The sequence below is a fragment of the Strongylocentrotus purpuratus genome, unplaced genomic scaffold (assembly GCF_000002235.5).
Source record: "Strongylocentrotus purpuratus isolate Spur 01 unplaced genomic scaffold, Spur_5.0 spur5_contig_839, whole genome shotgun sequence".
NCBI classification, from domain to species: domain Eukaryota; kingdom Metazoa; phylum Echinodermata; class Echinoidea; order Camarodonta; family Strongylocentrotidae; genus Strongylocentrotus; species Strongylocentrotus purpuratus.
The window spans coordinates 208,121-225,349 of NW_022145545.1; the positions used below are offsets into that span (position 1 = coordinate 208,121).

A 17,229-nucleotide genomic window follows, 5' to 3' on the forward strand; every position below is an offset into this window, starting at 1 on the left:
ATGTTTTAAATATTAACCGTATATGTACAAGGCAGCTAGCGACTAACCGGATGCAGCTAGTTCCCTTGATATATTTTGGCTACGAAAGGGGAAAACCTAGCGACTAACCGGATGCGGCCAGTTCCCTTGATATGTGGCTAGGACAGCGGAAAACCTTTTAGACTGGACCCAAATGGTTTATATGTACATTCCTTGTAAAATAAGATATATGTTTCAATTTATTTCACAATTCCCCACATTTTTTTGTTGTTGACAGGTCAAACCTTCAATTGTTTGAGCACCCCGGTCTTTTCAGCTCTTCTGATAGTTATAGGGAAAGGGCATTCCGTCACACGGTGAGTTTTTCATAAAATATGACAAGGAATAAATGCATTCGATACATCATCAACAACAACAACAACAACAACAACAATGATTACTACGGTTCGTTATCCCAACAGTGAATTTTGAGGATCGTAATTCAGATAATTGAGTAAATAACGGGTGTAGCCAGTCCAACGACTGAGGGGGCACTGGTCGACTGCCGGGGATGAAATTTCGCTAGATACTACTTACATGATAACGATCCTTTGTTCAATTCCGTTGCATGGTGATAGTCGTTCCCTATCTGCGGCAGACAATTCGAGAGTTGGTGCCTACGCAATCACCTCATCAGTAGCGAGTCTGATATCCCAGCTCTCAGCATATTCATCTGATGATATCTATGACTTTCCTGATCAGTACAAAGTCATCTTGGTTATTAACGGAATAGGCAAGTTAAAATCATTCGGATTCAATTGTTTATTATGTTCAGTTTGTATAGTTTGTGCTTATTTCAGATGTCCGAATATATCTTGGCCTCGTCGTATAATGAATTGATATCAATCGCAACTATGTAAATAAGAGATAGGAGACTGCAAACTTGAGGAGGACTTGCGATTGATTAGCATCAATCGTAACTCTTTATAAGACGGAACCTTGTGGTACTATTATTCTGCGGTGTAGTTGCGTACATGATAGCTATTAAATTTTACATCTGTCTTTCATTTCTGCCTACCCTTTTCTCCTTCTCTTGCCTCCTCCTCCTCGTCGTCGTCCTTCATCTTCTCACTTAGTATTCATCCGATGTCTGTCTCTCTTTCCACCTCTTTCCTTCTAGTTTTTCTTTCTTTCTTTCTCTCCTCCCCTCCATCCTTCTCACTCTATCTGTCTCTCCACATCTGTCTATCTCTCTCTCTCTCTCTCTCTCTCTCTCTCTCTCTCTCTCTCTCTCTCCCTCTCTCTCTCTCTCTCTCTCTCTCTCCCTCTCTCTCTCTCTCTCTCTCTCTCTCTCTCTCTCTCTCTCCTCTCTCTCTCTCTCTCTATTTTTACCTGTCTATTATTGTAACCATATCTATCAATACAATTAACTATCACCCTCACTGAATGCGAAAATTATTGTCTTAGTTTTTATTTCAAACTCCTTTCAATAATTTCCCTTTCCTTGACTTCCATTCTTCTTTATCTGCTAGGTGCTATTTGGCTCCTTACCAGTGTCTACTCCACCCTTCGACCACGCCCAAAGCTCGCCTCCTTATACGTGCCCTTCCTCATCTTCTACTGTCTTTGGTTCCTAGCAGAACCCATCTTTCTACTCGTTGTTTTCTATGCCTTACCTCAACTAGAAACGTAAGCTGTTACATTCTCATTTCAATCCATTTTGTTTCGTTTTCTATCCCAACCGCTTGGGTATTTCGATGAGGGGGGGGGGTACTGCATGGGGGCTCAGTCGCACATGCGACCTCACAAAACGGTGACGTGAAGTATAGCCAAACTTCTATAACATGTTTGAGGAGGGGACGGAGTTTGCGTATTTCCTAAAAGGTAAATCACAATAGAAGAAATTTAACGCACTATCTTTATGTTATGAATCGAAGTCAATCTGAATATCATCAAACAAACAAACCGCTGACAAAACATTAGATTGGCTCGGATATTTTGCACCCACCCCATCCGACACCAAAGTCTAGATTCGCCACAAGTTTCATTCTTTTGAAATAGTATTTAAGATACGGTAGGCATAATACTGACTATCTTTCTGAGGATTTCCCCCTCTTTTACACACCTCTTTAACTTCTAATTTTGTTTTGTTTCGTTTTCTTGTGAGGATTTTTTACGTTCCTTCTTCTCCCAATGTTTTGCTCCGTTTCTGTTAGACCCAACATCAAGAACGGTGTTTACTTGACACTCAGCGTCCTGGGTCATGCTGTCTTCTTCATTGTGATCAGACCAAGAGGCCTGGAAGAACGGTTTCCCTACTGCATGCCTGCCAATAAGGTATGTCAGGGGACAACGTTACGGGGGTGGGTGCAGGAGGGGCGTTTACTCCCTTACATAATCATGCAATTAATTTACACCAAATATGGTAGAGATTGAGACATATTTAACACTTTATATGTAGAATATAGGACAACTTCTTCCCCCTTTTATTTGTTGCTAGTCAGCACTTTTTGAAACTGCGCCCCTATATTAGTGAGGGGGTAGTGAGCACATCAAAAAAAAATTCAATTTGCACCCCCCCCCCCCCCTTGAGCGCCAGGGGGGGGGCCCAACCCCCAAAAAAGGTCAAAATCACGTGATTTTACATGATTTTTTTCTCAAGGGGGGGGCCGGGCCCCCCGGCCCCCCCCCCCCCCTGGATCCGCCAGTGGCCCCAGAAGCTCAGGGGTTTTAGGCATTTTATAACGGTCAGACAAGCATGCAGGGGCCCGCCTTAGGGCCCCTGGTGGGATCGAGGGGGTGGAGCCCCCGGAAGCTAAGGGGTTTTTAAGGCATTTAATCACGGTCAGATGAGAGGAGGGGGGGAGAGGAACAATTTTGTTGTCGTTGCTTTCTTTAGGACAAAATGAAGTCTTTCCCCTTTTTTTTCCTTCTTTTTTTTCGCAGGGGGGGGGGGACGGGCGCCCCGGGATCTGCCACTGTGTTTATGAATGGTTGAGACTCTTGTAAATTTGTGATAATCATGCATCATAAAAAATTCACATCATCATCTTCATCATCATCGTCGTCGTCATCTTCGTCAACATCATCATCTATGTTCGCTCACCTATGTACAAATAATGTACAAAGGATAAAAAAAACAGTATTATTTACACTATAAAGGGGTACATAATTATGCTTAATGACTGTGATTGGAATTACTTGCTTACATTTTATCTATTTACCGGTATTAATTCATTATCGTTGTTTTCCCCTTTATAATTTTCATTGAATTCTACAGGATGCTGGCACTCGGTGAAATCATGCTTCCTGTAGAAAAGATGATCAACTGATCAAAAGTGGTGATATCCGGCTGATTGTGCCAGTGTTGATTGATTTTCCAGTTTTATATATCGTTTATAGACTATTAGATATTTTGTTTGTTTTAATATTGGAAATATTGATTGATAGCTCAACACCAATGCCACAAAGAATTGTATCGCTACTGAGATGAACAGGGCTAAATAAGAGATGATTATGATTTATACACGTACTTGTGATTATTATAAGACGATTCAAGATTTGATGTTTTAAACAAACAAATTACAGATTTGATGATTAATTATGAAAAGAATGTGTCGTTTTAGGTTAATCCACATCATCGCTTAAATTTCATTCTAATATCTCTAATATTTCATGTATGTTGAAATAATTATATTGTTGCATTGTGTATGTTACGACAATCCATGTAATTGTGATTATGGTGAACCGTTGACAGCACAAACAAGTATTAATTACAATGAAACTTCGAGTACCCTGAATATCCGTCATATTAAAATGAACGCGATATTGGATGAGAGCATATTGTGATAGTCATTTCCATATAATGTCTCTGATGGCTTGCGTATTTTAATAATTAAAATATAAGTGTTGATTTGTGTTTTACGGCAATATGTTATATGTCAATACGTTTGTACCTATAGGCTGATATCTTTTAGATATTGAATAATTGTGAAATGATATGGTAGCATTACATTATTTTAAGGAAGTAGGCGAGCATGAAATGACTGTACAAACAAATACCATTATCATGAAAATTCAAGTACACCATTCGTCATATTAATGGATAAGAACCCATTGTTGTAGTCTATAGATTTATTATGAAAACATGTTTCCTCATCAGAATACGTCTGAAGGTGATTGATTTCATTATTAATTGCAATAACTGGTAATTACCGTTGTGAATTGCCAATTTGTATTGTTATAACGGACTTGTTTTTTTGTCATGAAACATTTCTCTTGTTCTTACTACCTGCTTCCACTGTACCATTAATGTAATGCAAATCTTTACTATTAAATTCAACATAATAATACAATTATTAGTGTTTAATATTATCGTTTTTAATACATGAAGTCAAATTCTTCCTCTTAGTTTTACTTTATGTAAATGTACAATTTATAGCCTTATTTCATGTGTTCTTGTATTTTACTGTAAATATGACAATATCATGGTCTCTGGACGTTTACCATGGTCTGTTCTTTAAACAACCTAACCAAAATTGACTTGAATTGAATTGAATATTAAAATTACATAGAGAGGAGATGCGATGTCGAATGTAGAAGGTCGTAAAACAAAAACAAAAAGAGAACAATGGTGTAAAATAATAATTTGAGACGAAAAGAGAGACGAAATGAAGATGATCGGAAAATTATGGTGGTGGAGATGAAGGTGAAGCAATCGAGGTAAAGGTGGAGGAATAAGAGCCAGAGGTTAATGAAGGAGTGAAAGAAGAATATGGAGAAGAAGAAGGAGAAGAAGAAGAAGAAGAAGAAGAAGAAGGAACCCCTATCCAAAACAGCATTGTTGTATACTAACAGCACTGAGTAGGGCCATCCCTCCGTCTTCCTTTTATAAGTGTGTCTTTATGATTGTAAATGTTTATGTATTAATGTTTTTTTTAATTGATGGAAAATAAATGCAATACATACAATACAATACAATACAATACAAAGAAGATATGAAGATGAAAAGGGGGTAGAAGGGGTAAAGGGAGGGGAAGAAAGAGAGAGAGAGGGAGACATTGTCGATTACCTTTTATAACTAATTTAAAGGGAAACATAATATCGATTTTTGAACCCCTCTAAATTATTAAATAAAACATCAACCTAAAACATATCATTCAACAAACAATGATAGGACTTACTGGACTGAATAAACAAAACATATTCAGTGAAGAACCCACTTTTCTTTCTTTACATCTCCGGTAGGCTATATATACTTTATCAACAATTAACAATATATGAAGAGATCTCATCTTTGTACTTTAAGAAGTGCGTTAATACGAGGGGTAGACACAGTACTAGCTTTCATAATTTACATACGATGTTATCAAATACCAAACAAACACTATGGCTGATGTACAAATATCTCATAATATGGTGGTTGTTGTGGAGGGCTCGCTTTATCGAATCGAATTGAAAGAGACCTTTGGACTGTATCCCTCTGTACCCAGATTACATTTTTAAAAGGTACTCCCCGTTTTTCATACTGCAGTCATGCAGTCAGTGACGCTTCTTTCTTCTCATTACGGCTGAATGCTCGATTATAGCATGCGCTGATCACAACGGTTGTGTTTTCTGCATGAAAAACGTGCACGCAAACAACTTGTAGCGACAATACAGTAGGCTCCATAGCGAAAAGCGTCTGCCATTATTAGCATTGCGCGACGGTTTTTGAATGACTTACAATCATACATTGAACCTCATCAATGCCAGCTTTGTGACGTTCTGAGCACCTAGTCCTTTTCTTGGAGGAGCGTTCGCTTTCTATTTTTACTGATGCGGAAGTATAATCAACAAGAGTGACGTTTTAGAGCAGACTTTTCTGTACTTGAGATACACTCCTGTAGTAGTCTGCTGGGAGTCGAAGAGAGAAGTTAGACAGAACCAGAGGATATATGGACATGGTATGGGATATTATACAATCAGTTCATCTATTGTGTTGGTGACTAAAGTAAGTCTCCTTTTGTCATCATTTTTGACATTCTAACCACTTTTTGTTTCATTTTGAACTTAACTATTTGAGATAGGCTTGAAAATAAGATGCACATTCAACTAACATGTCTCGTCAGTGTATGACTGAAAGGTGCCATATGTTTAGTAGATTTTACCATTTATAAAAACAATTAATGAAATTGTGCTTAAATTTGTGAAAGAAGAATTAGGCATTGACATGATATATCCGGTAATCAGCCTATAGGTATGACTATGTCCAAAGGAAGAGATTATAAAACATTGGTTTATTAAACATGATTATAAGAATTTTATCAACAATAATTATGTAAAACCTTTTAACCCAAATGGATAATACTTCAGCTAAAACAAAAGGCATCTTTACCCGATACAAATACATATTGGATATGGTAACACGATTCAGTAGTACTATTGGATTTGCATACCAGTGTAAACATATATCTCTTCTCGCATTGTTTGATTGCACACGGCATTAGCCATGCTGTCCAATATTTTAACTACAACAAATATGCATATTATTATTACCGCCCGTCATGGTTTGCGTTTCAATAAATAATAAAACCATCCGGGTATGAGGGTCTCCTGTTTATATTTGCTCTTATTTTAAAATGGCTTCCAAGTCTTGTCCCAGGTCTCATTTTTATACCAATAGATATGCGAGTTTCTATGCCAATGTTTTGTATTTCTGTTACCTTCCACAATCATGCTCAGTTCATTTTTTGTAATTACTTACGACAGGGTAACAGTTTGGGAAACAATAATTCATGATAAACTTGAAACTCTGAGAACCTGGGCCACAATTTGTATTTAGCTTCTCGTCAAAATGTATCTTCCATTTATATTTAGGTGTATGCTGATGATAGTAGCAATAATTTACATCATTAATGTCAATGTTAGTTTTGTTCATCTCCTTCTCTATTGACATTGAATCAACAAGGTCATTCTAATTCTTATTTATCATACCAAACAAAGGTTTCGCTTTATTGAGACAACAGAAGCATTGAGCTTTAAAAGACTATGTTTTAAAAAGATACTATTATGTTCTTATGTTTTTTTCAGGAGATTTTATATTGTAGGCCTTTACATTATATATCATTGATTTTCAAAGTAATAGTTTAAATGCAATATGACTGTACATGTGGGCAAGTCAGAGGTATGGCCCATATACGTTGCCAAGTATATATTCAATTGTCTTGACATAAAAATATCATGTTTTATGATTTTTTGTTGTTGTCTGATTCAAGCTCTCGTAGGGCTATCAGCTTGATACAGACATCAGATACACTGAAATCTTAGATGTGGTAGGTCGGTAACGTGTGGGACAAAATAGTTTGGATTTAACCATGTACTATAATACTGTCAGTAAGCGGACCAGTATACATGTCATGTGAAACTCTTTCTAAATAACCGGGGTATGGCCCTTACGTCACCAAGGATATATTCAATTGTCTTGTGATCGTAAACACTAAACATTGAAAAATAAGAAAAGAATCAAAGAAAGAGAGAAAAAAAAAAAAAAAAGAAAGAGAAAATCCCCCTTGAATGGTTCGTCTTGTGGAGTGTCAGGGTTTCGTATTGTTCAAGATCACTGCTCTGTCACCAATGTCCGGTGTTATTGTTCCCCCTTCGTCACTACCTAAATATTTCTTCCTGGTCAGTCTATAGTAGAACTTTCTATCAAATTATTACAGAGTTTGGTTTAATGGTACATTTTTAGCTGACTGCTAAGATAGCATGTGTATGATTGTAAGTAAGCAACCAGAGGACCGACGGCTTTAATTCCTCTCCGGTGGACTTGGTAATGAGGATAAATGCCTTAATAAAAGACACTAGCCCATCGACTTGGTTTCGAACCCGAGACCACTGCTCCACCACTGAGCCATCACGTCTTCTTACGTCATTGATTAGATTGTTAGTTATTAAGACATGCATATGCTTGTCACATTTTGTTTTAAAGGCCCACTGCACTACTGGTAGCTACTAGCGCCCTCTATATAACAAACAATGCCTAATCGGTGAACATTGGTCCCCCATGCTCCTCTTTTTCTTATGTTAACTCAGAGCTGAGTTGATGAGATAACCACCTGTTCAGTGACCTTGCAGAGCGGTCTAATCCCTCCTGTAAACTACGGCAGATAAGCTTTAAAGTGTTCCTGTAGGCTAGCACATTATCTACAACTGTCTAATTTTAAATAGTAGTCCAATAACATGGTAACCTTGTTCTTTGATAGAAGCAAATTTTTATTTCAAAAAGCATTTTTAGGACAAATCTCGTCATTGCTACCACTCAAGTACCTTTTCCTAGAAAGTTCAAGTGACCGTTTCCCCGTTTATTACCCATGAAAAAACCTTTACGAACACGGAAGCGCAATATGCATTTATTTGACTAAATCTTGAAACATGATTCGTTTTTAGGAAATCCTGCTTGGACTGAGTGTTAGAAAAGTACACGAGAGGGACAATGGAGGAAGTCTCGGCATTATTATAATAATATACACGTTCAATCATTGCATGTGTATCTTAGCGGGAGTTGCAACCTGGGCATATAACTCGTTGGAGAATTCATTAACTATGATTATTTCAGTACGACACGGTTTTTAATGGAGCTATATACAATGGCGTTCGATTTATTAATTTTCATTTCGATTGCCTAATTAACATAACGATTCACCCTTTGCTAATACTGGTATCTCTTCTCGTTGTCATTAAAATGCCTTATCATGCAGTCACCTAATTCGGCAATTGACTAATTGTTTTTTCTTCTTCTCGTTATCTATACAAAATCGTGTCAGACGCATGCTATCGTTTAATTATGATTTATGACTAATACATATATTAAATTTCCAACCTCTTGGTATTTTTCCATCAAAAATTGGCATAATATAACTGATTTGGACTTACAAAATGTCCAGTTTATGCTGGTCCAAAATGAGGTTATTTCATAGCTTTGCCTTTTTTCCTCAATTCAAGGAAAGATCGTCACTTGCGTAGACCGCATCTTTGCAAAATTACTAGAATCAATACCACATTTAGTGCACCGTATTTCCTCATTATTATTTTAATACAGCTTTTGGTGTGTGGTTATTTTTCTAGACACCAAAAAAGACAAACATAACAAAGCTCCATACAAATGTTTTAATATTGTGGATTTGACAAATACAGTTCAGTTGGTTCTCGATTGTTGTATATGTCTTTACATTTTCTATGAATAACACAACGATTGCTAAGTTCTTGGTTCGTGAGTTTCTAGTCTATTGTAAATTAGTGAATATGAAAATACGCGAAACCGCTCATGAACCCAAAACAGGTACAAAACATAATGAGTGGTTTGATGAACAAGCAAATCGTTAGCTATATGACACATTTCAATACCACTTCAAGGCCTTAGAGTAAAGGATTGCTTCAATTGAACGATAAATTAAGTGATAATCGTGCATGTCAGCTCTAATTAACAATACATAGATAAACCAAAATTTGCCAGGAATGATATACGCTATATAATCCATAGAATATTATTGAATTTTGAGCAAAATATTTGCCTTTCAAAAGGATATATTAATCTGTATAGTCTAAAGGTCTCTTTTAATTCGATTCTCTAAATCTAGCCCCCCCCCCCCCTCCCTACCATCACCACCACACCATTTTATGAGCTATTTGTACTTCGGCCATAGTGTTTGCTTGGCATTTGATAAGATCGTTTGTAAATTAGGAAAGCTGTGTCGATCCATTTTCGGGGTACAATTTATTGACGATACAAAATGTCAGTAAATAGACATTTAGTAAAAAATAAACTTTTGCAAATTTGGATTCAGGAATTCTTTTAAAGGGGTAGCTTAGGGAAGGGGAAGAGGTGCTGACAGCAATTATAATTTTAGGGTATACAAAATGGGGAAAAAGCCCCGGTACAACTTATTATTACCTCCCCTAGGCATAAAAACCAACATCTTAAAATGTCCCAGGAATTCGTCTGCATTCCACTTTGTATATATTATTAGCTATCATAATCTGCGTTTGCATGTACGTATACATCCAATTTAACTGATATCGTACAGCTAGAGCTGCTTTATTTGTTGAACAGTGACCAATTAATGCATTCCACTCACAAAACAAACATTCGTTACCATAACACCCGACAATGAAATGTCCAGAAGCGAATTGCCAACTTGTAACTTGATAACACGGTTATCTTGTACAAAATGTAAATGATAACGTTTTTATGTTTTGTTTTTGTTTTTTGTGTTTGATAAATTTGCCAATGCAAATTACTCTGGATTTTTCCCAACCTCCATCTCCTTTATTGACGTTTTAATATATAACATTGTCATTGATTGTGCTGGTTGTTCTTGAGGTTCAATGAACACAATGGTGTGATATGCATGTAACCATGACGACAGTTTCTGTGTATTTGGTAATCTAAAAGACTACCTGGTTAAAAGTGTTTTAAATTTGTTCCCAATAGATTGAGGAATAACTTTTTCACATTATTGTCATTGATTTCACCTTATCGTTAAAAAAAAGAAAATAAATGGGTGTAAAGTATATGTTTATTTGTTGCTCAATGTGTTTTATATTCGAATTGACACTCCCGAAGGTAAAAATGTTTTTACAGAAATATTTATATATACATGAATATATGTGCACTGCTCGACTGTGTTTTTACTTTAAAAGCTCATACTTCCGAACAGTGCATGTGTTTGTAGTGCATGTGTTTGTTTTCTTTTTAAATCTTTCTTTCTTTTTTCCTTCCTTTTTTTTCTTTTTAGATTAATCTACAAAAATACGAGCTCTACCTTTTAGTACATTTCTCAATTTTCTTTAAATACTACTTGACTTATGATAATATTATGCCTTTATATCATGTATCCTAAAATGCTTTGATCGCTTATCAACATTTCATATTGTATAATTACAAATAAGTTTCATCTTCTATGTAATAATGCAAATGTAATTTGATATAAATTTTATGTAAGCATTCTTCATATTTTGATTTAGTTATGGAAATAAAATCATTTTAATTGAATCATCTTTTACAGGTTGTACTTATCTGCTTGGTCATCGAGATGCTGTGATGCAAGTTCCCTACTTCAAGCTGAGTTCTCTATGGTGAATAAAGTCATTTCGGACAACGTTTATAGGTCTCAACACTGAAGTGGTGGATATAGTTCTACAGATTACCTATACGCCGCCAATCTACTGGCGCCCATTGCGGCGAAGTGCTTGGAATCTTATTGGAGGGAGGTGAAAGGTCAGATACCTTGAGCAAAGATGGAGGAGGTAGACTACAAGAGGGTTGGGGAGATCATGTGGACGGACAAACCTTTCAGGCTCCGAGAACTACCGGCTTCCTTTGGATTCCCGCTCCTCATCAAGGTGACGAAGGGGTCGGACGACATGGAACACAAGGAGAAGTTCTCGACAGGAGAGGTAATTAATAATGATGGTGGTGGTGGTAGTGATGGTGGTGTGATGGTGATGATGAATTGTTGATGATCATAAGTATGATAATGGTGATTGTGATAAAGATGATGATAATGATTATGATGATGATAATGATAATGGTTATAATGACAATGATGATGAGGAAGAGGATGATGGTCCTCATCAAGGTGACGAAGGGGTCGACAGAATTTCTCGACAGGAGAGGTAATTAATTATGATGGTGGTGGTAGTGATGGTGATGGTGATGATGATGGTACTGAAGAATAGTGATGATAAATAATTATAATTATGGTGATTGTGATGAAGATGATGATGAGGAGGAGGAGGAGGATGAGGATGAGGAGGATGCTCCTCACCAAGGTGGAGGGGTCGGAAGAGAATAGGAATTCGCGAAAGGAGAGGTAAATATGATGGTGGTGATAGGTATGTAGCGATGGTGGACGTGATAACATTGATAATGACAATGATGATGATGGGGATCACACTGATGTGATGGTAGTGGTGATAAGTTGAACTTGAAATGCATGATAGTGACGATGTTAAGAGTGATGGTAGTAATGACAGAAATGAAGGTGGTGATGGAGACGATATTAAGTCAAGATTGTGACGATGATGAATATGTGGAGATGGATATGATGATGTTAATCATTGTAAGGTTGAAGGTTACTAATGGTAATAACTTAAACTGATATTTCGATGGTATATACAATACGATATGGATAACATTCTTTGAGGAAGAAAACCTACAGCTACATACATAATACATGAAGATTGTAGTACACATGTGATTACGCGAGGGGTTTGATAAATATTTGATTGTCATGACACGCTTTCACCTTTCCTCAGATTCTACGGATTGACGGAGAAGAGAGACAGAGGCGAGTTATTGCGGCGGACTCGAAGGGCAGACACTGGAGTTTTCCTGTTCATATCGGAGCCAAATTTGATGTCAAAGGCAAGAAAGGTATGCGTGTCAAAACATAATTGCATTAACTTGTAATGATTCTGCATCACATTTTAAAGCCATTGGCGTCAGCAAGCAATTCATTTCCAGGTTGGAAGATGCTGAAGACTGAAAGACATTGATAAGAGCCATGAGGGAGATAAAAACGTAAAACCTTGTGCACAGAGTGAGAAACAGACGCTTAATGACGACGTAGATGATGATGATGACGATTCTAATTGCTAGCAATAAATATAAATAAAGTATGGTTTTAAGTTGCCTTACTCATCAGTGGATAGTATATCTTATAATAACAAAGCCCATGACAGTCTTGATTTCAGTGTAGTAGATTCCAATTAGACATCTATTTATCAATTAAAGAATGAATTCTATTAAGAAAAATATACTTCGACAATCTGTTGAGATTTGAAGATATAAGCAGATGCACAGACAAAATGTGTTGCAGGATTACTTGACTATTGAATCACGAATAACGTTTATGTTTTGAAGACACCATCGTGAGAAATTATGAACGTCGAGTTCAGTACAGCAGTTTCTTCCATTTCCTCTCTGATCTCCGAACAGATAGGCGCAATTCGATGTACATGAGCGAGATTGTGGAAGCGAAGAAGCTTCCCAAAAAGTTCTGTTTCGCTAAGAAGGATGAAATGCAGATGAGGATTACAGGAGAGGAGCATTCCGGACCCTTAGTAGAGGGTGACTTCAAGACCAAGGAAGTGACGAAGGTCAGGATCTTCAAGGCAAACAGGATCAGTGACGGTAAGAATGATGCAAGTTTTTTGTTCCTGTGTTGCTCATTGCAAATGTGGCGTCATTTGACTCACGTAGTACTGCGTCATCGACTGACGCAGCCTTTGGCATGCCTTGATAAAGAGTGATGAACAATAATAAACAGTGCAAAAATTGCTTTTAATCACTGCCAAGACCAAGAAAGTGACTCGAGTCAGGTGAAGGCCAACAGGATAAGTGACGATAAGAATGACGCAAATTATATAATGTCAACTACACATGGGTCACATGGGGCGTCATTTGCCTGACGCAAGAGAGCGTCATTAACTGTCGCAGCCTTCCTTTGACACGTCATGTCAGAGTGATGTCATGCGAAAGAGAAAGTGTTTAAAAAAAAATTGATTTTGATCACTGGCGCATGTGCTTATCGTTTTCACAGGTTTCATTAACGCATGTATTAGCGCAATCGAATTGACGCATCGGGTGCAACATGCATAATATGCACCAGTCACACCTCAGAAACAGACGGACATTATTCAAAATCAATTTTGTCTCTCCTTGTCATATCTGCTTACCAAATCTTACCAATTGGTTTTCTTCTGTCTTCTTTGCAGGCGACATCAAGCTCAAAGTTGTTTTTCTGCCTGCCTACATGGATGTCGAGGTTGTCATAGCAACCAAATTTGCTTGTGAACCGGATGCATATTGGGAGGAGTACATGGATGCGATGACGCGTGATATTAACAAGAAGGTCAACTTGAATATGTACAGGGGCAAATCAGGTAAGTTTGTGCCTCTTTATTATCGTCGAAGGCAGCAGATGACAGTTGACACAGTGCTATTGGTCAGAAGAGTTTGACCAAATCGTTTAGAGTTGGGCATGATATGGCGAATACTACTGTGCTGGGCAAGCGCAAAACAAAAAAAATATACACCATCTCGTTACCAAATTGGCTACTTAACAATCTGTGTGCAGATGGCTCTGAGCTAACAAGATGACGAGAAATTATTCAATTTGCAGTTCCTTTTAATTTTATTATAATATTGTTTAGTCGAGAACACTATCGTCAAAGGGGCATTCGGGAGAGAGTGTTCACCCAGGGTGCTCCCTTCTCCTTGAATCACCGTAAACGTTTGACTGTGACATGTACATTTTGTTATACAATGAAATAAAAGCCTCGGACATCAAACTAAATGGCCACAGGATTTTTATTCCTTTTTTCAATGAAGTGGACTGTTGCGCATTGGCCTTAAGGTGTGTTAGCTTTGTGCAGTCATATTTTTTTTAAAACTTTCAGTGAAAGCTTTAATCAATTATTCATAAACAAAAGCAACTCATTGAATTCGAACAAAGAAATGTTGTCAAATATAAGTAAAAGCAAGCTTGATACATATTCGTTAATTTGGATATTCATTGCAGATATCCAAATTTACGAGTTCTCTGAGAAGACCAAAAAGTCAAAGGCGAAAACAGAGTGTTTGTACGAGGAGCAACCACCGACCAAGATCGTCTCCGTCGGGAGCATCATCAAACAAAGACCATCCAGTACCAAAAGAAGGACACCGACAAGGACGCCCTCTACGTTATCAGATGGACGATATCCAAATATGGTAGGTCAAGACAGTGGCATGCACACTTGTGGCCTGGATTTAAAATAAGAGCTTCATGTCGGGGGTGGGAGGAGAAGCACTTGTTGTATGAAATGCAGGAAAACAGTGATAGGGAGTAAAGGGAAGAGATGGAAGTGGTTTTATCACCTTAAGTTGTGTTGCCTTTCCTCTATCTCCATTTTTGTTCTCTTCTCTTCTTTTTAAATTTTTTAGTTTTTTTAATTGATAAAGATTAACATGCGTCCATGTTGGTATAAGTGGTATCTCATGCAATAGATCCACTGTTTAGAACAAGAAAAATGCATGATGGGTCGATATCCCGATTACTTGATTGTGTTGTTAAGTATTTTCCTTAAAGCCCCACTGCACTACTTATAGCCTATCTACTTGCTCTATATAGCAAATAATGCCTAATCGGTGTCTGTTCGTCCCCCGTGATACTCTTTTTCTTGTTATTGAGAGCTGATTTGATTAAATAACCACCTGTCAGTGACCTTGCTGGGACGTCTAATCCTCCTGGCCAAACTAGTGCAGACGGGCTTTAAGCTTCACCTCTGTCCCTTCCTCCCACCCTTCTTATGTGTTTAAACACTCTAAATGCTTTCCTCCCGGTATCCATTCTTCGATATGACTGTATATATGAACTTTTCACCAATTTCTTACATTCTTGCTCTACAGAGGCCGTTTAGCGCTCCGAAATCTGAGCCAGAGCCAGAGGAACCGCAACGAGCAGTAGCGGATATCTTGAACGATCTACGGGACAAAGATGAATCTGAGATGACGGAAGAAGAGATTCGCGTTGCCAAGCACCGCAGGATGTTGCTTGCCATGTTCGCTGAGGAGGAGGAAGAGGAAAAGGAGAGGAGACGATCAGGAGCGTCTTGCGAGGTTGATGAGGTTGACGGGGATGCCAATGATGATGATCAGAATGATGATAATAATGAGGACGATGATGCCGACGATGACGAGGATGACGAGGATGATGATCAGAATGATAATAATGAGGACGATGATGCCGACGATGACGAGGATGATGATAATGACAGTAATGACGACAATGACGACAACGATGAGTCAGTGGACACGAGAGGAGAAGAAGATAGGGATGTCCTAGATGAAGTCCAGCGGCCCCGATCACCTGGTGATGGTTCAACCATCTCAGCCGAGTCGGAAAACAACGGATCCGTCTGTGTCGATGTTTCTCCTGCAGAATCAAAGCCTCCTATACCCGCCCCTCGTACCCATGGTTTAAGTCACAATCAAAGTCCCTCATCACCAAACCTGCAACCTCCGGTCCAGCAGGTCGATAAACCCATCACAAAATCCCCACCACAAAATCCGCTCAAACCTCAGCTTAAACCAAAGCCAGCTCTACCAGGGAAAAAACCAACCCTTCCGCCGAATAAACCTGCTGTCCCCTCGCATAAGCCCTCTCTCAAGCCGCCAGTAGTCCCACATGGTTCGACCGAACACAGTCAAGCTCGGGTGGTTAATTCGTCCGATCAAATCCGCTTTGCGAATATCCAAGACATTCCTGCCAACCTCAGCGGCCTGACTATCGATGACATGTGTAAGGCCTTGGAATTCTTATGCCTTGATAAATACGAAGCTCAGATCCGAGACAACAAGATAGATGGCGAGATGGCCTTGGAACTTTCTGAAGACACGCTCAAATCAGACCTAGGTCTCAGTGGCCTCGATGCAAAGAAACTCTATAACTTCATCCATCACAATTGGAGACCAGTTTGATGTAGGTCTTTCCTCCTAAACAACTCATCACTAGAAACTAGGATTTTGTTACTGATATTGTTCTTGTTGCTATCATATATTGTGGCTCAATTTTTGTTGTATCCTTTCTCATTTTGTTTTTACATATGTGCTATATTTTTTAAGTAATCAATGCTGTTTTCTCTGATACACTACCTACTACAAATGATAAACTCAAAACTCTCTAAAACGGCCATCCATAATTATTATACCAAAGCTCTTCGTTGTTTAATTTCTCTCGCGAGAATTTTCGTTTCAAGTGTACACTTTACATCGACAGTGAACCTTTATATAGAGGTGAGATATTGTACAATGTTTGACTTAAAGAGAAAATTTAGTTTTGGGGAGAGGTTAAAAATAATTTGTGAGCGTTATCATTGTTATTATGCAAGTGTGGAAGGACATCAGAGAAAAAATGTTCCCTGAAAAGCATGGGTCTTCAAATGCCTTTATATGCTAAATATGACATGTAACAGCTTAAAAATGAGGCCCGATTTGTATGCCTCATTGTGTAGTCTCATATACATCGTTCTGTCCCGGTGGGGGGGGGGGGTGTGCCGCTCTATTGGGTCATTTTTTTTCACACAAAAAATCCCTAAACATGGGTCCCACTTTTAACAAAAATACCATTAAAAATGGGTCCGTTTTTTTTAAATTTGCAAAATTTTCGGGCGTTTAAAAACACCCCCAAAACAACCGAAAATTGTGAAAAATGCCCCTTAAATGCCCCATAATAATGGGTAGGGTTT

At 38.1% G+C, this 17,229-nt stretch overlaps 2 protein-coding genes across 2 annotated transcripts; both read left to right on the forward strand.

Annotated features, from left to right (window-relative positions):
- Positions 1-785: 785 nt before the first annotated feature.
- LOC115924649 (transmembrane protein 145-like) lies at positions 786-3,290 on the forward strand. Its single transcript, XM_030987341.1, has 4 exons — positions 786-792; positions 1,491-1,647; positions 2,175-2,321; positions 3,239-3,290. The coding sequence occupies exons 1-4, from the start codon at positions 786-788 to the stop codon at positions 3,288-3,290; spliced, it is 363 nt and encodes a 120-aa protein (XP_030843201.1).
- Positions 3,291-5,499: 2,209 nt separating this feature from the next.
- LOC100891884 (histone-lysine N-methyltransferase SETD1A) lies at positions 5,500-16,927 on the forward strand. The gene is made up of 7 exons (XM_003725582.3): positions 5,500-5,950; positions 11,004-11,394; positions 12,256-12,373; positions 12,938-13,132; positions 13,717-13,884; positions 14,523-14,713; positions 15,392-16,927. The coding sequence occupies exons 2-7, from the start codon at positions 11,236-11,238 to the stop codon at positions 16,460-16,462; spliced, it is 1,902 nt and encodes a 633-aa protein (XP_003725630.2). The 5' UTR covers positions 5,500-5,950; positions 11,004-11,235; the 3' UTR covers positions 16,463-16,927.
- The last annotated feature ends 302 nt before the right edge of the window (positions 16,928-17,229 follow it).

What these genes read in the sequence shown, in the direction of transcription:
- LOC115924649 (XM_030987341.1), top strand. An exon ending in GCCTTACCTCAACTAGAAAC is followed by an intron (nt 1,648 to 2,174) that starts GTAAGCTGTTAC and finishes CGTTTCTGTTAG; the next exon opens with ACCCAACATCAAGAACGGTG. An exon ending in CAGGGGACAACGTTACGGGG is followed by an intron (nt 2,322 to 3,238) that starts GTGGGTGCAGGA and finishes TGAATTCTACAG; the next exon opens with GATGCTGGCACTCGGTGAAA.
- LOC100891884 (XM_003725582.3), top strand. Translation starts at nt 11,236, where the DNA reads ATGGAGGAGGTAGACTACAAGAGGGTTGGGGAGATCATGTGGACGGAC. An exon ending in TGATGTCAAAGGCAAGAAAG is followed by an intron (nt 12,374 to 12,937) that starts GTATGCGTGTCA and finishes ATCTCCGAACAG; the next exon opens with ATAGGCGCAATTCGATGTAC. An exon ending in ATGGACGATATCCAAATATG is followed by an intron (nt 14,714 to 15,391) that starts GTAGGTCAAGAC and finishes CTTGCTCTACAG; the next exon opens with AGGCCGTTTAGCGCTCCGAA.